At 38.4% G+C, this 23,785-nt stretch overlaps 1 protein-coding gene across 5 annotated transcripts in view; it reads right to left on the bottom strand.

Moving 5' to 3' along the window:
* Nucleotides 1-23,785, bottom strand: part of EFCAB11 (EF-hand calcium binding domain 11) — a 172,647-nt gene that overhangs the window by 123,010 nt on the left and 25,852 nt on the right. For 3 of the 5 annotated variants that reach the window (XM_079129294.1, XM_079129295.1, XM_079129296.1), the window contains exons 4-5: nucleotides 21,042-21,143; nucleotides 20,093-20,183 (exon numbers count right to left, since the gene is read on the bottom strand). In XM_079129294.1, coding sequence (XP_078985420.1) covers nucleotides 20,093-20,183; nucleotides 21,042-21,143 — 193 coding nt within the window. Of the gene's footprint in view, nucleotides 1-9,161; nucleotides 11,237-14,172; nucleotides 17,293-20,092; nucleotides 20,184-21,041; nucleotides 21,144-23,785 lie in introns of those variants that run through there. The other 2 variants (XM_079129293.1, XM_079129297.1) reach the window with 2 other exon arrangements.

Raw genomic sequence — 23,785 nt, 5'->3', positions numbered from 1 at the left:
CAAAATACAAGGCTAACCAAACAAAAGCTAAATCAAATAAATAGGAATTGCCGTGTGCCCTGGAGGACTGCCAAGCAGAGTGAACTTCAACAAAGGATGCTTCTGCCACCAGCTCGGGAAGCACCAATTCCAAAAAGGATGAAGGGACACCGTAGCCACTGCCAAGTGACAAGGGGAAGATGAGGAAGGAAAGGCAGCAGACCAGAAGTTCACTCAGGCTCTGAGGGCAAGTGCTAGAACCTTCCCCAAGACACGTTCATTCAGGCAACCCACTCCCTCCCAAAGCGCTCCATACGCTGCTCCTTTAAGATCAATCTGGGTCACACCTGAGAAACGTGCATCACCCAGGACTGCCAGGAGCAGCCTTTCCTCCCCAGGTGCAGATATGAAGGCAGGGTAAACGTCTCGCTCCCATCCTAGTACCCCCAGTGTCGAAGAAACAAGTCCCCGCGGCGCAAGCAAAACAATCGGTGGGCTGCAGTGGTCCTGTGGATTTGGGGCCAGAGCTGATGTAAATGACCTGAGTCTCACTCCCCAGGATGAAGCACACTTCTCCCCTCCACCTTGGCCTTGAGTCGTCATAACAATAGCAACCACCCCCACCACGACAAGAGTCCCCACTGACAGAGCATTAATCTTGTGCCAGGCAAGAGCTAAGCCCCTTACATGAATTATTCCCCCTACCGATAAGGTATTATCTTAATATTATAACTACTCACACTACAGATGGGGAAAATAAAGTCAGATGAGTTTTCAAAGGCCTCACAGTTAATAAGTAATGGAGCACAGATTTAGACCCAGTTATTCCAGAACACTCCTTTAAACAGTGGCCTGAAGACCAGAAGGAGAGAGCAGTAGATGATCAACCCATATTTAATACTTGTTGTACGGTATGTTATACGAACCACATAAGATAAGACTGAAGTGAGATGATTTCATTATAAAGTAAGGAAGAATAGCTAGAATTCCTTTTATGTGCACTGTAATAAAGTCTTGAACTCTAACAGTCTTAAAGAAAAAAAAGATCCTTACCCTTATATCTACCATGTCTATTCAGCAAATATGTAGGTTGTTCAAACCATTAAAGAGACTAACAAAATAACACAAAAGGAGAGTTGACTATATATAGCTTAGGGACTTTTCGGTTTGGGGAGAGTGGTGGGGGGTGACATCACCCAAAATGCAGGCTTATTTAGATTCAAACACCAGGGGACTTCAGAATTTGAAGTTCCTTATGGTTTCCTGGCTCCTTCCTCAAATGTCTATATTGCTTTCTTTATTGAAATTTCTGTACATTAAGATGAGCTTTTCTTTTTTCCATGACCTATTTTTCCAATGGGACTGAGAAGGGAAATTACAAATGCATATTTAAAGCCACAAGAATATTTAAATTCTCCCCATTTTTGTCATACATTTTTAGTACTTTCTGTGTGTGATGAACGATAAAAACTTGTGTGCATGATTAATTGTAATGATGAAAGAATGCTAGGCAGTTGCTTAAGAAACGAGAACAACAAAGGAATAAACTACTGCAGGCATCACCAGGACTGGAATGACACTGCTCTGTGTACTCCATTTCCATGGCAACCAGCAATGGGAAGATGAATGTTTCATAGTCACTCCGCTCTGCAGTACACGTCTATAAATCAAACTTGCATAAAGAGCACACGATTTCTGCTATGGGCTGTACTCAGGGCCAGTTTATTTTCCTGTTACTGCATAATTATGGAAAAGAAGCACAAAACAATGAGGTCATTTTTAGTGGGGAACAAACTCAGAAAATACTGATACACCTGTGGCATAGGATGCCATTCATCTGGCAAGAAACAAGAAGCAGGGAAGGCAGATGGCAAACAAAACCCAGCCTGTTTCTGGTTGCGAAGTGCACATCCTGGCCTGGTGTGCCCTGCCTCCCCTAGCTCTGCTCTGACATGATATAGGAGCTCCTTAATCAGGAGCCTCAGAAACAAATTTTGATTCTGATAATTGGGCAGAAATACACTCCATATTTAGTATGAAAGTTTACTGAAGTGGAACAAGTGTGTACTTGTTTTTATTTACATTGAGAATGGCTCATCGTGTAGAGGTCAGTATGGAAAAATAATGTAGAAGCATAGAAGTGGAAGTCAGGAGACCCGAGTTTGGATCCAAATCTATGCAATCTTGGCTAAAGCCATGAAAGTTTGCTCAGCCTCCATTTTCTTAGCTATAAAATAAGATGGTGTATGTGATTCTTCAAGTCTACCACCATCTAATTCTAGGATATGATAATCTCTAATTCTCAAAGACCTGAATCCATCCATTGGAGTTAACCAAAGATGTTAGCTGTGCTATTCCTAAAAACAATACAGATGTACACATACATACATGTATGTGTGTATATGCATTTATATATACACGCATGCATATATACACACACATATTTGCCTAACAGTTATATTTTAAAATTTTTACCAGTTAAAACTGATTAGTAGTGTTTTGGGTTTTACCATCCCACAGAATCCTTCCAACTTGTTTCAACCTTCCAAACATAAAAATAATGTAGAAAGTTTAATAAAGCTATCAGTTTTAAAATTTTTCAATTTTACAGATGATCCTATAACTGTTTTTTATAATATAAAGAATATTTAAATTTCAGTAATATGGGCTGCCTATCAGTTCTCGCCTACTGGGAAGCACCTGCTTCAGAGACAAGCCCAGGCCCTCCTGGAGTTCATCTTAGTGTGCTTGAGGCCCAGCAACAGCAATTCCCAATGGAAATTTGTAGAACAAATAAATGGACAGATGAACAAACTCTTAATGACACGTTTGCCAGACCTTCCAGCAAGCTTGTATTCCATTCTCCAACCTTAAACATTTAAGCAGCTCCTGATCGACATATAAACATCCCTAGGATAAACTGGCAAATCTCTAGAAATGAGATATAACTATATGATTATCTCTTTTGTGAATCTTTATAAAATCTTTGTGAAATTTTGCAACCTAGAAATAGCTTTTCATTAGTGGAACATGAAGCACTGTCTGACCCAGGGAGGGTCCTCGCCCCAAAGCCTCCATCCTAAGTCCTCCTGGTGTGCTAGGGACTGAAAAAGAACCGAGTCAGCTTCAAACCAGGGAAGCAGAGGGTAAACGCCACCTCAGAAGCACCATTAGGTCATTCGATGCTTATACCAACTCTGGGGAAGGTTGTTATCTCCCCATTTTACAAGTTGGGGAAACCGTGCCATAAAGAATCTAAGTAACAGTCATGAAACATGTAAGGATATTCAAAACCTGGCCTCTCTGACTCCAAAGCCTGTGCTCCCTGACTGTATCTCGGGCACAGACTATTGCTCCATTTGGATTCTTCAGGGCTAAAATAAGGGCAAAGGGGCCACAAAGGGTTAAATGAACCTGAACCCTAAAAAAGCAGTGCCCCTGCTGTTACAGGAATACACTTATAGTAAAAAACTTAAAACAATAAGAAGTCAATATTTTTTAAATCTAAATTTGGCACAGAAGTAGGAACTGGAAATAGACCTCTACCACTCTAGCGAACACTGTGGACCACATCTCCCTTCCCAGACAAGCGGGTCTAATTCGGGAGGCAGCCAGATGTTACAAAGCCACACGACTTCCCCAGGAATACTGACACACATTCATAGGAGTGTACTAGCAATGTACTCTGCTGGCTGAGGGATTTGGGTTGATTACTAACTTTAGGAACACAGTGATTTTTACATATGCTTTTGATATTAATTTTTCAAAAACTAATAAAATAACATTTATTAAGAAAGGCTCCAGGTTTACCTTTTTCCAATTAGCTTTGTATCAGAGTTTTTAGCACCACCAACTGGATAAAGAGATCTACTACAAAAATATGCTTGGTACTCAATCTGTTTTGTTCACTGAGAGAGGATCATACATTTATCTCACATTTAATTTATGGTAAAGTAATTTATTTCAGTCACTAAATAAAATTAGAAATGCCTTTCTATGTCAGTCAAATTAATAATAATCCACGTGGCCTTTTTCACATAAGAAGGAGGCATATTTTAGTTAGTAAAAATCATTAGAGAAAACTTTATCTACCCACTAGAGCTAATTTGATTTATTCTATCTTAAAACTCATAGTCAAAAAGCAAAGACTGAGAACTACAATTAAAATTAGAACCTATTAGAATAACAGTATGGAGGACTATGCTATCTATGCCATTTTTATCAGACCCTGGTTTGACTGGAAATAAAAATGACTGAGTAGATAATTTCACATTAAAAAAAAAGTTAAGGCTGAAGAATAGCTCGTGTTGGAGAGCGCTCGCCTATCATATGGAAGGACCGTGATTTGAACCCCCAGCCCCTCAGAGAGGGAAAAAAAAAAATGTCGAACTTTTTCCTCCAAGATGCCTCTCTCAAAGGTGAATATTGCCATCTGTCATGTGAACGTACACTGCCATTTCTCTTTACTTCCCATTTAATTGAACCCCACCTAGAAATGGATACCAGTAACAGCACGAGTGATCTCCATACAATGAATCAATGGCAGAATGAATGGCAACACTATGGCCAATCTGGTCACTGCAGACCTCTCTGACCTCAAGGGAGAAATGAAAAGATTACACCCTAACAATCGAATTTGACTCTGATGACAGGGTTTAGTTAAAAGTTTCCTGATAGAGTTTAAAACTACTCTAATAATTTTGTGGTAACAGCAGATTAAATCTCTAAACAAATGTTTAGTCAATTTCACAATTTTTAAAAGCCTTCCAGACTGAATCTGCAATTCAAAGTCTAGTAGAGACAACAATTTGTAATAGGCCCAGATAAAATGAAGGACCAGCAGTTGCTCTACCCAACTTAACACATGATTTGGACATGAAAACTTCCATCAAGTTAATTTATTCATCTTATTTATTTTTTGGACATACAAACTTGGATCAAGTTAGTTTATTCTTCTTACTTATTTGCCTCTTTCATTCATTCATTCATTCATGTATTCATTAAAGACTCCAAAAAACATGCAGCTAAATTCCTGCAAGGAAGAAATTAGAGTAATTTCTTAATTTATGGAATTAAGAAAGTAGAGTGAGACGTCTACTGCCCCTTCCTCTCTTTGAGAGTCTTGATATACCATCCCCGAGTCAAAGATTTCTATCTGAAATCATGAGTGGATTACAAGGAACATTAAGACTGGGTAAACAAAAGCATTTTGTAACTTTTATTTATTTTTGTTTCTAAATATATCTGTTTGTTTAGACCATTTTTTGAGGTATGACTGACAAATTGAAAAACTACATATTCAAATTATACAACATGGTGTTTTGATGGAAATATACCTGTGTAACAATTTCCACTATCAGGTTAACATATTCTCAATTGACACAATTCCTTTGTGCTTGTATTAGCAAATCTCAAGCATATAATGTAGAATTACTAGCTATAATTACCTTGCTGTACATTAGTTCTCTAGAATTCATTCATCTCATAACAAAGTTGGCCCTTTGGACCAGTACCTTCTTCTCCCCCACTTCCTGGCCTCTGGCAACCACCATTCCACACTTCGTTTCTCTGAGTTTGACTATTTTAGATTTTAAAGTAAGTAATGTCATACAATATCTGTCTTCCTTGGTCTGGCTTATTTCCCTTAGCATAATGTCCTCCAAGTTCTCCAAATGACAGGATTTCCTTCTTTTTCAAGGCTGAATGATATCCCGTCCCACATACGCGCTCACACACGATCTTTCTTTACCCACTTATTCACTGGTGGACCCTCGGGTTGTTTCCAGTCTTCGGACTGTGAATGGTGAAAGAAGAGGGAGTACAGACACTTGATCTGCAAGTTCGGTCTGTCCCATTATTATTAAGCAGTGTGCTCCTAAATCAGGAGACAAAACACTGGACCACTGACAGGGATCAGCAACATGATTATTCTCAAAAAATTTTTGGACTATTTGTTGGACTCCTGTTGACTATAATTCTCCTATGACTGTTTTTCTTTGACCAAAAGATAAAATAAGTGAGGATGAACTCCAGTTTGGCTTAAATTTAGCAAGAGGATTCAGGAAGGTGGATAGCAGAGTTCAGAGATCTCTCAGACATCACACTGGATGAGAGAGCCACACATGAAAGGACTGGCCGTAGAATGTGAGAGGTGTGCTCTGGGGAAGAGTCAGGCATGCTGCAGAAAGACCAGCAGTAGTAAGGAAGCTTCAGATCTCAGGCTGGCAGAGAGCAGGGCCAAGGACTAGAGCCCACTTACCAGCTTAGGCCCCGCCACTGAGGTGGGAAAGGGTGGAAGCCGTGGCAGAGACCTAGGGGCTAAGTGAAGATAAGGAAGGAAGGTGGTGTCAGCATTCCCAGGGCTAACTGGCAGTTAAGAAGGACAAAGCATAACCAGTTCTGAGACTGAAGATTCTAGGTTCCACAGGTGAGAGGAGGGTGGAACTGGGTGACAAGCAGGAGAGAGTAGGGAGAAAGCAAAGGTTATTAGTACTAGCACCTGTCTTGGGTCTCCTGGGGTTGGCTTAGGAACTGGGTGAACCAGAGTCAACCAATGAGTCACCTGTAGGTTCAATGGCTGGGAGGCATCACAGTGAGCTCAGAGACTTAGTGACTACTCTGCCTGATTCTCTCTAGCAGCAACTTACAAGCAAGGAGGGCAGAGGGGCAAAGGGCGTGGGCAAGGTGAAACTCATAAACACAATGCTGAACTCACAACAACTGATTAAAAGGCCTCTAAGTAAGTGAACGTATAATCTGCCTTAGAACCAAAACAATGTATTTAGTTTAGCATCCTCGTTCCAGTTAAAATTATAATAAAACTCCATTCATCAACTTCAAATATTTTTTGCGTCTACAATTTGTTTGGCAAATACTTTGGCACTGTGACATATTCTCTAGGCAAGATGCATGCCGCATGCGTCCCTGTCCAAGCAGCCTGCCCCGGAATGCCTGCTACAGCTCCAGGAGCCCAACTGCTGCATCAGCAGCTCCTTGTACATTTTCATAAACAGTTCCTTTTGTTTATATCGCAGGTAATCAAATGAGATCTCAAGGATAACAATCCAAACCAAAGTCATTCACATGAACAGAGAAAAGCTACAGAATGATGCCACCAGTTAATCAAGGTGAATATTCTTGGCTTCCGTGTGTTTATGCCAGGCATTGTGGGGATATGAACACACAGTTCCTACTCTCAGAACATTCGTACTGCTAAAAGAGGTGAGGAAGGAATAGAACAGTGACTAGGAGCACACGCTGGAGAGTCAGCCTGCCTGTGTCTGAATCTTGGTTACATTCCTAACCGGCTGGTGGCCTGGAGCAAATTCTTTGGCGGTTCCAGGCTTTCTTCCTCATTTATAAAATGAGAACAGACATAGCCCAACACACGAGGTTCCTGTGAGGGTCCATGTTGCGTGGTGTCTGGTAGGCACATAGGAAACCTCAGGAATGGCAGTTACTGCTGATGCCGTGGTTGCTATCATTGACTATAGCAGTTCTAAGAAAGATGGAAGGTATTTTGTGGGATGGAGCAATAAGGAAAGGCTTCCCAGAAGTGTTCAATGAATGGATACCCATTAGATGTGATGGAGCGTGGGAGGAGGAAGAGAGAAAGCAGCATACCTGGCATGAGGCATGAGCAACAATGCCGAAGAGAAATGAGAGGATCTGTATAGGAAGTGTGCGGAGTGGTGGGCGGACTGTTTGATCTGGGAATGCCAGGAACTTCTGAAAAAGGCACACCAGTTCTGTCTATAGCGCCTTGTATTTCAGGCAAAGAAATGTAGATGTTCTGTGGCAGGCAATGAGAAGCTACTGAAGTCAGGAAGTAGCATTAAAATGTAATGATAATTTACCCTCATCATCCTAAATTTATCTAGAAGGGTAGACTAGTGATTTTCAAACTTTAATGTGCATGTGAATCACCCAGAGATCATTTAAAAGTAAACACATCTGATTCGGTATTTTGGAGTGGGGCTGGGATTAGGCATTGACGCGCTCCCGGACGCTGATGGTTCTGGTCTCTGGAGGACTCCTGGCGTGGCAAGGGTCTGGCTCTCCAAGGAAACCGGAAGGAGGAGAACAGCGGGGAGGAGGTGGGTGGATGGATGCTTGGGCTTACGGCAGCAAACTCGTATGACACTGATGTCACAGGTGAAAAGGGAATACCAGAAATGTTTGGTATTCATTTTAGGCTCAATAAAAGGAGGACAAAAACTTTAATGTAGTTCTTAATTCTGAGCCTATTTTCCCAAGCCATTTTAAAATGATGTTATTTTAAGTATCTCATAAAATATAAATTTTAGCAAATACAAATTTCTCTCAATTTATAAATACAGCATGCAATATTATTAAGATTTCCACCCAGAAGTTCACTATCTACTACAAAGGAAAAAAACACAAGAAATTGATTCCTTTTTCTATAAAGGAAAATGGCATGAATACATTCATGATATGCGGCTATTAATAACTTCAAGGATGACTGAAAGGGTTAGCAACATTTGGTCACAGACAGAAACCATGGCAGCAGTTTCTTATGTGACAGTTGAATTAAAAGAAAAATAGCCCTCATGCTATTACAGCAAGAACAGCATATTCAACCACATATGTAGATGAGGAATTGGATACGGTGGCCATAACACTTGTTATAGTGACATCTCAAAAACTAAACCCAGGGTTGGATGGCTGTCAAACCCAGTAATTTCCTCCTGAGAACAGTCTTTGTCACACTGACAGACCACATCTGTATTCATGCTGTGGTGGCTTCTGAATAATATCTGTGGTATACAGAGAAAATAAAGGAGCATGCCATGCCACTCTCCATGATAAATAACCCGCCAGTGAATTTCTGAGCTGGAAGAAGCCTGCCACATCAGGTAAGACAGCACCCTCACTTCTGGGATGAGGAGACTGCATCCAGAGAGACTCTGACTTATGGAAGACCAGTCAGTGGCAGAGCTGGGACTACTGCTCGAGTCTCCTGCTTCCCAGTTGGGGGCTCGACTGGACTCTCTGACCCTTCTATGGCACCAGTATGCCTCTGGGAGAGCGGAGCAGATGAAAACAAAACAAACAATAGTACAAGGCCTGTTGGCTACATGGGCCATTCATTTACGTGAAAAGTGGTCAAATGCAGTACAAAACCATTAGGGGCTATGGGGGCAGTGAGGGTGAACACCCCACCGCGCCTACTCACGGTAAGCCGGGTCCACATAAATGCATAAACAAAGATAGTCATGACAGCTTAGGAGTGTAAAGCAAAAGGTGGACACAATTTCCTTTCTGAAGGATGGAAGGGTAGTGGGTAGGGTGGGGACAGCTTTCAAGATAACAGATGGCTTGAATTGCTGGGCCCTGAAGGATAAGTAGAATTTGCACTGGAATAGGTCTAACCTAAGAGGAAACTACAAAATCTGGACATCCTAAATGTGGGCGGGATTAAATATCCCTTCATATCAAGTAACATATCCTTGATGAAACGAACTAAATTAGCTTAACTGAAGAAGTCAAAATAACACATTCTATTTGGAAATCTATGTAGCGAAGTCATCACTTTCTACTTGCTTCCTGATCCAGTTTCTCAACTTTATTTCCTGTGATACCAAGTTTAAAGTTCACACTGGTAAAAGGACTAGCCTCAATTACAGGGGAATAATTTTTGTCCATGGTACAAAATCACTTAACAACTCTGAAAAACTGGCATTTCCTGAAAATGACTAGCAAATAATTATTTATACAGCTGGACTTTCATTTTTAAATTTTTTAATGACATAATAATTGTACATGCTTATGGGGTATAGTGTGATATTTCAACATACATATATGTGCAATGTGTAACAACAGGATCAATCGGAATATCTATCACCTCAAACATTTATCATTTTATAGTTGATTTTTAAAGAACAGTTTTAGTCACTGTATTACATGTGAAAGTCCCTAGGAGTACATCAAAGAGAAAATTATGAGGTCATCTTGAAAAGCTTACACATATTCATACTGCCCATTTAGTAAACATAAGAGGATAATCAGAAAGGGGAATCTATGACCATTAAATTCTGAACTGAAAGAACTGAAATAAAAGTTAAAGCATTACTACTGTAGAGAAGACACAAAATTTCATGAAGTGAAAACCAGAAGAGGTGGTGCATGCCTGTAATCCCAGCCACTCGGGAGACTGAGGCAGGTGGATCACAAGTTCCAGGCCAAACTCAACAACTCAGTGAGACTCTGTCTCAAAATAAAAAATGAAAAGGGCTGGGGATGTGCCTCAGTGGTTAAGTGCCCCTAGGTTAAATCCCTAGTAAATAATAATAATAATAATAATAATACAACTAGAAGCTCAAGAAGTCTACTTTTCTGGCCATGACACTCACAAAGCAGGTAGGGCTGGTATGTGCTATGTGCTATGAAGAATGAGACATAATCTCAAATCTTTTTATATTTTCCTATACACAGAAGCATGAAGACACTTCCAGATCAATAATCATATTCACTAAAGTAGGTACTCACTGTAACAGCAATAATCTTACTGAGGACCCATGGCCACACTTAGACTCATCTTAGACTCGTTCTGATACACCAAATAACTGGGAAACGTAATCTTATTAAACACTGACTAAGAAAATGATGTGCAACATATTGGCTGCTTGCAGAGAGGAATTATGGGAAGCTAAAGAACATAGTGAGGAATAACATTTCAAAAGAGATGTAAATGATTTGGAAAAATAAATGCTAGCTGAAATCACTTTCCTTTAGGCCTGTTGGCTCTGTAAGACTTCCCTTTGGTGTAACAGAAATGCCTGTTAGTTCATTTTACCCAGCTCATAACAATCCTTTCCAATACAATGGCCTTAATATGAGGCTGCCTATAAGACATTTCAGCCAAGAGTATCCATCACTCCTTTTTACAATGCATTCCTAAACCCCTAAGCCTCACTGAACTCTGACACTGATAATTAACTATTCAAGTAAGCACAAGTCATTGTGCTTCTATTTTCAAGTAATTTTTAATAACCCAAAAAGGAGAGTTAGATGTTCTTTTATGTACTTTGACCTTCCAACATGTAATATGAAGAGGGGAATTCTTACACCGAAAGTATCAGGCATAACTTTAAATGTGCCACATGTGATTGGAGAGTACTCTGGTGCCTCCGTAGTTCCGCTGTATGTGAGTCCGTGGCATCTGCCTGTGCACTCAGAATCCTGGCTGTCGGGTCGGGGCATGGGGCCTTCTGCATATCCACGTTTCATTTCATGGCTGGGAAGCAGAAGCAGCTTCCCAGTGTTTTTTGCCAACTGACAGGTGGTGGGAATATACAAATATCAGTGCTTACAATAAGATGGAGAAGGCCTCTAGGCAAGCAGAAGTAAACATACCCATGCACAGAGAAACACCAGCCAGAAAAACACAGGGTGCTGACGGCAGGCAAAGTCAAAAAAGGACATTAAGCCAGTTCCCTGATGACAGCTGAGGCTAAACCATGAACTAAAATTTCTCCAAAATAAAATCAAGAGAGGCCATCAGAGATTAATTCATGAAAATCACATACAGAAAGAGAAAATAGATAACGAAGCCACATATGGACATAACACTTCTGACTGCATTTTAAAGTACTCTTTCCTAGTTTATAAGAAATAAATTAAGCCATGAAGAAAACTGTGAGAATTTTACTGTCACTGGGCATTTAGGATAAGTGACTATGGACCAACAATTATTTATTTACTACAATGTATAAAGCAGCATGCCAAGGACAGTGGAGATAACCCCATAAATTCAAAAAACTTGTAGTATTTTATGGAGATAGTCACAAACACTGCATTTGTATTTGTCAAGTAACTGACTAATTTGTAACAATAAATACTATCAAAATTTAGAAAAAGGAGACAAGACTGTTCAATGTAGAAGGAGAAAGAAAAAAAAAAGGGGGTTTTATTGAGCAGGACCTTAAAAGAAAGTTCCAATTTGTATAGGTAGGAATTGCCAGGCAGGAGAAACAGAAGGAAGTATAAATGCACATCACACAATCAAAGGAATAAGGATTATGCCAAGGGAAACATGGGAATTTGGGATTAATGAAAGACAAGTCTGAAAAGGGACCAGATGTTGGAACAGGGGCGATGTTGGACAGCCAGGGTAAAGAGTTTTAATGTAGCTATTAGAGTCACTGAAGATTTTGGCAACATTAAAAAAGCACTACAAAGTTTTCAACAAGTCCTATTAGTGTTAAAGAGGAAAGATGTTTCTTGTTTTAATCTGAGTGCTAGAAACAGCCTACTGAGTACTTTCACAGCACAAACAGTGCTACTCAGCTCTTACATTTCTGTATTTTTGCCATTTTTAGTGAGTAGGAGAAAAAAATATCTTCAAGAAAAGAATTTCCTAAGAACATCTGAATAATAATGAAATACATTCATTGGTATCCTCTCAGATGTTTTACCACACAAATACACATCGTGACTACCAGCTCTATGAGGAAAGCAAAGTTATAAGTTTAAAATTGAAAAGAATCTCAAATTTTGAAATCCAAATGTTAAACGTTCTATGATATCTTTAGAGATAAATTTTACCAATGTTTTATTTTGATCTTTACATGAGCTACCTTTTGATTCAAGAAAGTAATTTGCAAAAGCACAAGGCCCAAGCACCACACACACACACACACACACACACACACACAAAGTAAATAGGCCCTCACAACCTCTCCTTAAGTAGAAAAATTTTCTCTAATTAATTTTTATAGATTGTTAAAATTAGCATGCCTTAAGAAATCACCCATTAAAGTAAAATCTCAGAAATCATTTTTGTAAAGCGGACACCTCTATAAAACAAGAGTTGTAAGTAGACATAGAAAGGCTTAGAAGTGACACCATAAAATAACATGATACAGCAAATTAACAAAAGCACATAAACATTAGCAAATGTAGCTCAAAATGAAATCTAAAAAAAATAAATTAAACCAAAACAGGAAAAAAAGAACACATTGGGCATAGCACAAAGGAGAACAGACATCACAGAAATCATAGTAAGAGACAGGGTGAGCAAAGCAAGCAACTGAAAATAGAAAAAATTTTTAAAAATTAAAAGGATTTCCAACACAAGCACAAACCAGTATTTCCAAAGAAAAAGAACATGACTCAAAAAAGTCAGCTTTGATACATTATTTAATTTTATTTAAGTTCAATGGCCCAAATAACTACTTTTAAATATGAAAGACAGCAGGGGATACCTCAGAACACTAGGAAAGGATTAAGTACAGCTAAGCAACAGTGACAGCACAAGGCATGGTGGTAGCTTTAAATTCATTTAACTGTGGAAGAAAGATGACAACAAAGGAAGAGCCGATGATGGTGGAACAGAATGTGAATGTTATGAACCCCAACAATATATATTTAAAAATCACACTGCTTTTATTTATGATAAAATCACTAATATAAACATCATCAAAATAGTTTAGCAATTCTGAGTGCTTGCAACACATTCAGAATGAATATGCCAGTGTTGCTGTCAAGTTATAAAGTGAAAACTCTTCGATGCCTTACATACAAATCTATTTTTTGATGGAAAGTCATTTATTATATTATTTTTATTGGAGCTTCATTGTTACACATAGTAGTTGGATTAATCCCAACAAACTTGTCCATGCGTGGGATTTGATTTCCATTCATGATCCCCTCCCATTCCTCCTCTCTTTTCCCTTCCATCCTCCTTCCCATCCCATCCCCGCTTCTCCTCTCTCTACTCTACTAGACTTCCTTTTGTGCATTTATTTATATTTGCTTGGTTCTTTTTACTTTCATACAGGTGAAACTCCCTGTGGTATATTTATATAAGCACATAACATGATTTTTTAAGAATACATTCTGCATTGCATCCCCTTTCCCATCCCTCCATGCTACCTCTTAATCTCCTCCTTCTATATTACTGATCTTCCCTTTATCTTTATCTAAGCCTATCCTTCCCTGCCTGTTTCCTTTATTTTATTCTAGCTTCGACATATGAGAGAAAACATTAGATCTTTGAGTTTCTGAGTTTGGCTTATTTCACTTAGCATGATATTCTCCATTTCTATCCATTTACCAGAAATGCCATAATTTCATTCTTCTTTATAGCTGAGTAGAACTCCATTATATATATACATAATATATATATATGTATATGTATACACACATACACACACACACACACCCCACAATTTCTTAATCCATTCATCTACTGATAGGTTGATTCCATAATTTAGTTATTATGAACTGTGTTGTTATAAACACTGAGGTAGCTATATCACTATAATATACCAATTTTAGATCTTTTAGGAAAGTACCAAGGAGTGGGATATCTGGGTACTACAGTGGTTCCATCTCTAGTTTTTTGAGGACTCTCCACACTGCTTTCCAGAGTGATTGTAATAATCTTCAGTTCAACCAACGATGTATAAGTGTACATTTTCCCCCACAACATCGCCAGCATTTATTGTTATTTGTATTCTTAATCACTGCCATTCTGACTAGAGTAAGATGAAATTTTAGTGTATTTTTGATTTGCATTTCCCTGATTGCTAGAGATGTTGAACATTTTCTCATACATTTGTTGTGTTTCTTTTTTTGGGAAGTTTTTGTTTAGTTCTTTTGCTCATTTGTTAATTAGGTTATGTGATTTTTTCGTGTTAAGTTTTTTTGAGTTCTCTACATGTTCTGGATATTAATCCCCTATCAGAAGTAGCTGGCAAAGACTTTCTCCCATTCTGTAGGTTCTTTTTCTCTCTCTTATTCATTTCTTTCACTTTGCAGAAGTTTTTCAGTTTGATGACATCCCACTTATTGACTCTTGGTTTTATTTCATGCACTCTGGGGGTATTCTTAAGGAAATTGGTTCCAGCCTATATAATGGAATATTTACCCTGTTTTCTTGTAGCAGCTGCAAAGTTTCTGGTATAATTCCCAAGTTTTTAATCCATTTCAAGTTTCATGCAGGCGAAGAGATGGGGTCTAGTTTCATTTTTCTGCATCTAGATATCCAGCTTTCCCAGCACTATTTGTTAAAAAGGCTGTCTTTTCTCCAAAATTTATTTATGGTCTTTGGCAAGTATCAGATGGCTGAAGGTATGGGGATTTTTTCTCTGTGTCTTCTATTCTGTTCCACTAGTCTTCATGTCTATTTTGATGCCAATGCCATGCTGTTTTTGTTAATATAGCTCTGTAGTATAATTTTAGATCAGGTATTTTTTTATGCCTCCTACTTCACTTTTCTGCTATTTTGGTTTTCTTATTCTTTCAAATGAATTTAAGAATTGTTTTTTTCTAATTCTGTGAAGAGTGTCATTGGTATTTTGATGGGGCTTGCATTGAATCTGCATATTGCTTTTGGTAGTATAGTCATTTTGACAATATTAATGTTGCCTAGTCAAGAACATGGGATGTAGCTTTCCATCTAAGGTCTTCTTCAATTTTTTCTTCAGCATTCTATAATTTTCATTGTAGAGCTCTTTTACCTCCTTGGTTAGATAAATTCCCAAGTTTTTTAATTTAAAACAAAATTTGAGGTTATTGTGAATGGGATGGTTTTCCTGATTTCTTCCTTGGCTGAATCACTATTGGAGTATAGAAACACTTTTAATTATGGTGTTGATTTTGTATCCTGCTACTTTGATGAACTCATTTATAAGCTCTAGAAGTCTTTTGGTGGAGTTTTTTGGATCTTCTAGACCCAAATGCTATATGTCATTAACAAACAGAGATAGTTTGACTTCTTTTCCTATTTGTATCCCTTTGATTTCTTTTTCTTGCCTGATCAACTCTGGCTAATGTTTCAAAAACTGTATAGGAGTGGTAAAGAGTGGACAGCCTTGTCTTGTTCCTGATTTTAGAGGAAATACTTTTCGTTTTTCTCCATTCAGTATAATGTTGGCTTTGGGTTTGTCATAAAAAGCCTTTACAATGTTGAGGCAAATTCCTTCCCTCCCTAGCTTCTCCAGTGTTTATAAAATGAATGGGTGCTGGATTTTATCAAAGGCCTTTTCTGCATCTACTGAGATGATCATGTGATTCTTGTCCTTAATTCTACTTAAGTGGCAACTTAAATTATGTTGAACCAAACTTGCACATTGCTGGAATGAACAGCACATTTGATCATGGTATATTATCTTTTTGATGTGTTTTTGAACGCACTTTGCTAATATTTTATTAAGGATTTTTGCATCTATGAATTATATTGGTATATGATTTCTTTCCTTGATGCATCTTTGTCTGGTTTTGGTACCAGGGTTATTCTAGCTTTACAGAATGTATTTGGGAGTTTCCCTCTCTTTCAATTTCATGGAAAATTTTGAGAAAGACTGGTGTTAGTTCTTCTGTAAAGGTCTTGTAGAACTCAGCTGAGAATCCATCTGGTCCTTGGCTTTTCTTTTTTGGAAAGCTTTTAATTGCTGTTTCAATTTTATTACTTGATATTGGTCTGTTTAGGTTTTCTGTATCTTCCTGATTCAATTTGAGTAGGTCATCTATGTCTAGAAACTGGTCAATGTCTTCTAGATTTTTCAGTTTATTAAAGCATAAATTTTCAAAATAGGATCTGATAATCCTCTGGATTTCAGAAGGGTCTGTGGTAATATCTCCTTTTTCACCTCTTATCTTATTGATTTGAGTTCTCTTTCTTTCTTTTGGTTAGCTTAGCTAAAGATTTATTAATCTTATTAATCTTTTCGAAGAGCCAACTCTTCATTGCATTGATCCTTTGTATTGTTTTCTTATTCTCAATTTCATTAATTTTGGCTCTGATCTTAATTATTTCTTGTTTTCTACTGGTTTTGGCATTAGTTTGTACTTACTTTTCTAAGGTAGAGCATAAACTTATTTATTTGGAATCTCTCTATTTTCCAAGTCTTTCTCTTCAGGTTATTTGTTTTTGATGTTTATTTGCTTATTTGGTTGCTTGAGTTATTGTTGTGGTTTGGTTTGGTCTATTATATTAAAATGTAATATGGGCAAGTACTCCTGAAAGGGACCACTCTTGATCTTTATTTGAGAAGAATCTGGCAGTCACTTAATTAAATAGAATGAAGATTTATCTCTCCAGTCATTCAAACCACAGAGAACTCTGGTCTAGTAAAAATTCTCACCCTTGTTTTTTTTTTTCTTATTTTGCTCTTCAGATATCAGGGTTTTTTTCTGGGTATCTATGGGCCTGGGTGATGAGCTCCACCAAGCTACTCCAGCTTCTCAAAAAGTGAATCTAGCCTTAGAAACATTACGAAGTTTCACATCACTAACAGCCTCAGCAGCTGATTTTCATTTTCTTATTCTGGAAAACTGTATGCATCACTGAAACAGAGGGGTGTGTGTGTGTGTGTGTGTGTTAGACATCTGTTTCTGTGGCCAGCTTTAATTTATACAAAGAGGAAATATTTCTCTTTCCTTTTGGAATTCACAACTTCATTTAATACTTTTTATAGTCATCATTTATTCTGGTTGAGGCATTTTGGTATCAATATAATTTTCAAATATAACTAATAATTTAAACACAGTATGTTTAACCAACTAAAATGCCTTATTTTGCTTGTATATCACAGAGGTCTCCAAAATGTCTTGAGCACACAATCCTCATAAAGAGTATAAGATTTGTGGGCACATAATATACAATATATGTAGTTACAGACTATGTGTACATGTGCTACTATATTAATACATTATGTGTAGTATAAAATATAATGTAGATTCCTCAAGAGTTTTATAAAGATATCTTTTATTTAGTAATGACAAATAACTTTTTGCTGCCATGAGAAATCTCAATGATATTTAACAGGAATAATGTGATTCAATATAATTTATTATTTCAGAACATCTTGATTTTAATCCTTTGTGATTGAGCAATTTAAAGTTCAATTTGTTTTGATACTTGGTTTTAATGGCTGTTAAAGACACCTCATGAAGTTATGTAGATCTGAATGAGAAAAGGTCATCAGGGCCCTGATAGCCTCAGTTTTTAGTTCTGTCCTCTGATATAGCAAAGGTTTAGAAATTTTCAATTTTTAATTATTATTTTGTGATCACTAACTGAAATTTAGCTAATATATTTGATATCAGTTTGTTGCTCTTGAAAACATATTATCCTTTTGAATTCTTATATTTAAATAAATTATGTCCTAAAGCCAATAAAATTTTGTGAATCTTTTTTTTAAAGCCAGGTTAGGATATTCCATTTCCACTTAGTGAACATATAGATGTGAAAAGTTTTAATAGGTAACATTCATCATTTTTAAAAATAAAACTACTACAGACATCTACTTTCACAAATGCTCTTCTTGGACTGGGTTGTGGCTCCTTGGTAGAGTGCTTCCCTAGCATGCGGGAGGCATGGGATCAATACTCAGGACTCCACAAAAATAAGTAAAAATATTAATGTAAAAAATGTTTTAAAAAATGCTCTCCTTGTAACATAGGTTTCTTCTAGAGGCATTTATTTTCTCACTCCTTGTCAAAACACTGCTTCTACCTTGTAGGGCTATATTTAAGTGTATTTTTCAAAAATCTCTGCAAGGTAGCATCAATTACAACCATTTAGCACATCAAGGTCACCAAATTTGGACAATTTGTCTTTCTGCAAAAGGAAAACAGATAACAATTTTTTTTCTCCCTCTTGTTAAAAACAACCTATGTGTACGAGAAATGTATTGATATTCATTACCCATTTCATTACAAAGTATATAAAAAGATGCTAGCATACTTTAAAGAACTTGCTTTCACACAACCAACTAAGTAATATTGTCCTGTGGTACTTTCTATGCATCTGGCTTTAATGTCTTTGTTCTTCAATAGCTCATTCAATAGCTTGTTTGTGAGTGCTGCAGCCAATGAATTTCATATATGTCACTCTTAATGATAATGAGTGCAAATCCTTATTCAAATAACTTGCTTCATTATTTCTACTGAGTAGGGCTGGCTTCTGGACAGATCCCATTAAATTGCTTTTATCCCAAACAGGAATATCTGCCAGATGTCCCCCAATATCCATTCTCCTTCCTCAGTATCAGAACCTGTGAATGGGCCTATAATTGCCCAGAGCAAATCTCACATTTTCCAAAACCCTCCTCTCTCCCTTGCAGATACATACAGCCTCCAGTGTACATTGTTAGTCCTTGGGATGTAATTAGGAACAATCTATGGCCTTAGAAGAAGGGGCAGATCTCCTGCCTCCTTTCCTTCTAACTACCTAGAATTTAGATTTGATGGCTGTATCTTAAGCAACTGTTTGAAGCCAGGCATTAGGGCAGCCAGAGCAACAGGAAGGGGGACCCAGGTCCTTCGTATTTATGTTGTCATCATTCAGGCCTGAGTTGCCTATATTTATGTGTGAGAGAAATGTATTTATATCCTTTTTGAGCTTCTAGTATTTAGGGTTTTCCATCTCTCAGTGGTATGCTGAATCCTAATTAATACACCTGGTGATGGCTGATGAAGAGCGCAGGCTAGGTGTCAGAGAAAAGACAGTTCTGCCATTTCCTCCGTCCACATGTGCTTCCTCATTAACATAACCTTCGAGCTGCAGTGTCCTAGCAGGAACTGCTTTTAAGCCACTCGTCCATTTTGTCAGGATTAGTTCTTAAGAACTACATAATAGAATATTTAAATCCACATTACCAGGTACGAATAAACTACAACCTCTGTCAGCAGGCTGGAAAGCAAATCCACAAGGAGGCCATCATTAGGCACTTCCAACTTTTCTCTCCAGACAAGTCAAGAACCATGAATAATCTGCATTTCACAGGGACCACAGGAGAATACTGGTATTGCTGGTAAATACAAATAAAGCTTTGGTATTTTGCTTGACATATAAATATATGGGGTTCTGCTTTCTCCCCGTTCTTTTCCTGCCACTACCAACAAATGTTCTCAAGCATGTGCCAGGTGGGCAACACTCCAGCCCCCTTAGAGCCACCCTCAAGGCTGCTGATAGACCCACAGCCAACCACAGGCTTCCCTCCTGGATCGTGGACACCGTGCTATGACTGGAACTGTCCCAAAGTGAAAAATTCACACGAATAAGAGTTTTCCATAAAAGCTGAAAACTCATGAAGCAAATGGTAAATCAAGGGTGGATGGATGTAAAGTTTTCGGGCTTTACCTGAATACCTCGAGAACAGTCCTTTCAGGTAATTTGGGAGCCACCTGTCTGAATGCTCTTTTGAAATCTTCCAAAGTTAAAAATCCACGATCTATTTGAAAACAAAATAGAAGATGTTCAATTACTTTTATAAACCCTATGAACTATTATTTCATGCTTAATATTTATGTGAAACTTTGTTTTAATATGTTATTGGGAGAAAAGCAGTATTTTACGTTTGAATTTATAGGTAAGATAATCTAAGGTTGTCTCATTGGAAGAATTTGCAAATCTAGCAAATTCCGTACTTCAGTACAGTCCCAGATGATCTCACGTCACTTCCAGTCCTGACATTTTGCTGATTCTCCAAGTCCAAGGGAAAGTACAACATGACTATAATAATGGAATTAGGCTTTGAGTCAATGTGAATTGTCAAAACAGTTCTTCAAATTTTATGGATTTTGCGGGGCAGGAGACTTGTAAAAGCAGGGGAGACACTAGAACCCTGGAGTCCTCTCCTCCTGGGTGAGATCTGGGGACAGGAAGTCTGCAGCCTCCTTCTTAGTCACCCCCAGTAAGGGAAAACATCTTCCAACCATGTGAGTCAAAGCAGGAGCTGCAGGAGATGCTGTGGGATCTCCCACACTCCCTAGCTGGCTGTGGCCTCTATCTCCACACAGACAACCTTTCTGCTGCCAACTTGACAACATGGGTACAATATGTAAGTGCACATTATGGTATGTAAGTACAATTACATAAGCACAAACATTTCATCCTTGGTATGTGCCAAGAACTTAAGATCACAGTGGAAAAAAAAAATTCATACCAACACCTAAGGTAATAGCTAAAGACTACTGTAAAATAATCTCCCAAGTATACTGTACATTTTGTTTACTGAGTATATATTCTCATTCACAATTTCATAACAATTTTTTTATTAAAACACTTCGAACACTTTGAAGACACTTACAGTGCACGTCAAAAGCTGTGAAGATGTGTCTTATCTCATTCCGATACAGTTGAACTTCCTTCTTTTTCCTTACGATATTTAAAAACTCCTCAAGTGATACGCCTAAAAGTTGGGGGAAACAATTTGCCAAAGATGACTGTCTTCCTCTTTGAAAAAGTAAAAGATGTGGACAATAAAAAATATCATAATCAAAATTTACTTTAATTCAGAGAATGATATTTACTCCTAAACAAAGTCAGAGACATTTTACTACATGCTAAGTAAGTCCAGTCCTAGCAATCAATAGTGAAAATGATAGACACCCTTGGGGTCCACTGAGCCTTTTCAAGGGGACAAAGGAATGGTGACCTTGAAAAAGTTTAACACTCCTTTCTCTAACAGATCTAAAAGACAGGTAAGAACTACTCATTAAATGAGGGCTCATAATTTTTCTTTCCTTATGCTTCTTTGATCCCTTTTTTCCTAGCCAGATGTCATTTCAGCAGGATTTTTTCCAACTGGGAGATCAGGTCAGAGAAGTAGTTTCTCAAAAGTCAATACCAATTGCACACCACAGATAAAGGTGGAGAGAATATTACATAAACAATAGAGCTGGCACCATCCCCAGCCCTGGATACACCCCACAATGTGTTCAGCAGCCTGGGGCTCAGCTTCCTGCGACTCTCATAATAAAAGAGCCCAGCATGAAGATATGAGATTGGATACTGTGCTTACAATGTCTATTAAAATGAATTCTAATGTGATCTTTGTAGTAGGTTTAAGAAGTGGAGCCAAGAATTTAAACATTTTAGTGAACAGAATTCTAAATATATAAAAAGAGCAGTTCATTTTTATAATGCAGGATTTCCATTAAAGAAGTTATCACTCTGTTTTAAAAACAGCCCCAAATCATACTATAACCACATGTAACCTTTTCCTTGGGGTGAGGTAACTAATATTGTGCCATATGCCATTCCTAAGACAGTTCCCGTAGCTCAAAACATGTTGAAATAATTTTCTTAATTTCTCATGCTTTTCTTATTTGTGAAGATTTATACACTTTAAAAAGTCAATCGAGCTTTATGTTTTTAAAGTATCAATTCTTTTACAACTATTTTTAAAAATATTTTTTAGTTGTTGATGCACCTTTATTTACTTATATGCAGTGCTGAGAATCAAACCCAGTGCCTCACACATGCTAGGCAAATACTTGACCACTGCGCTACAACACCAGCCTTCTTTTACAACTTTTTAAGACCCACTGTGTGCCAGGCACTGTATTAGCCTCTGGAAGTAGAGGGGAGAAGGAAACAGACAAGGCTCCAGTTTCCAGTTAGTGGGGAGACCACTGTTATTCAGGTTCAACACACGATTGCAGACTGCAGCAATCAGGGAGAAACAGGAGGTTGTCAAGAGAGTCCCAGGAATCCTCTTGTAGCACAGACTCTGGCCAAAGAGAAAACTCTTAAAAGAGGAAGAAATATTTAAGCTAAGACCAAGAAATGAGACCAGCTGGCTAAAGGAGAGGAAGAAGAACAATTCAAGCAGAGGAAACAGCATATGCCAAGGTCATGGACTGGCAAAGTGGGAAAATGAAAAGATACCATGTGGTTGGAACATGGTGACAAAAGGAGAATAACGCCAGTGGAGGTGAGGGAGGGAGGCAGGGCAGGAACTCTCACAGGCCCTGTGGCAGCAGCGAATCATTTAGATTTTAAGCTGCAGTAGAAAGTCAGTAAAAGATTTGAATTAAGAAGTGATATGATCTCATTTAAATTTTTAAGAGATCTTTCAGGGTATTGTCTTGAGAAAAAGGATAGGGAAGAAGCAGAAATGTAAAAAGGGAGACCAGTCAGGAGGCTATTGGCAAGGGATGTGGTTGCTGGGGTGCTGGTGGGCACAGTGGAAGGTGTCCACAATGTTCTAGAATAGAAGCGACAGGACTTCATAAGAAACCAGATGTGGCAGGTGAGAAAGATGTCAAGAATAACCCGCAGCTTCCGGACTGGCTGGCAGGTAGTTTGAGGAGTCATTTAAAGAGATGAAAAGACTAGGGGAAGAGAGGCTTGGGGTGAGACGGGGAGCTGTGACTGGGACGTGGGACGTGCTCAGGGCTTCGGAGCCAACCAGGAGGAAAAGCGAGGGGGAGGCGGCTGGCTCTCCTCTAGGCAACAAGGCACCGCTCCCGTCACCTAGAGGAGCGTCTGGCGGGTATTCCGTAAGCATCGTCATCCCTCAGTATCTGTGGGGGACTGGTTCCAGAACCCCTCAAGGATTCCACAATCCGAGGCCGCTGAGGTCCTTTATATAAAACGGCATGGTATTTGCATATATCCTGCGCACATCCTCCCCTACGCTTTAAGTCATCTCTAGATTACTGGTAATACCTACACAATGCAAGCTGTTAGTTGTTACTGTGTTGTTTAGGGAATGATGACAAGAAAAAAGTCTGCACATGTCTGATACAGATGCAATATTTAAAAAGTACTTTCCATCTGTGGTTGGTTGGAGCGTGGCACCTGCCGATGCACAGGGCTGACAGTGCTGTATTGAATTAGCATATGCAGCATTTTTTCCCAGTAGTTGCTCAGAGATTGATGCAGCTCCATTCCATCTAATCACCCCTATGTCCAGAGAACACAGCTCAGCATGCCAGTTGAGGTTAAAACTGAAGTCTAGTCATACATGTTCCCATAAGATCATATCCATAACTTCAGTTTCATGAACTCCAAAAGCTAATTGATTAAATAGCATCTAGAGTTGTT

Source organism: Sciurus vulgaris, assembly GCF_902686455.1.
Source record: "Sciurus vulgaris genome assembly, chromosome: 2".
NCBI lineage: Eukaryota > Metazoa > Chordata > Mammalia > Rodentia > Sciuridae > Sciurus > Sciurus vulgaris.
Note: the sequence above shows the minus strand (reverse complement) of the source record. Positions and strands in the feature narration are given on the sequence as shown.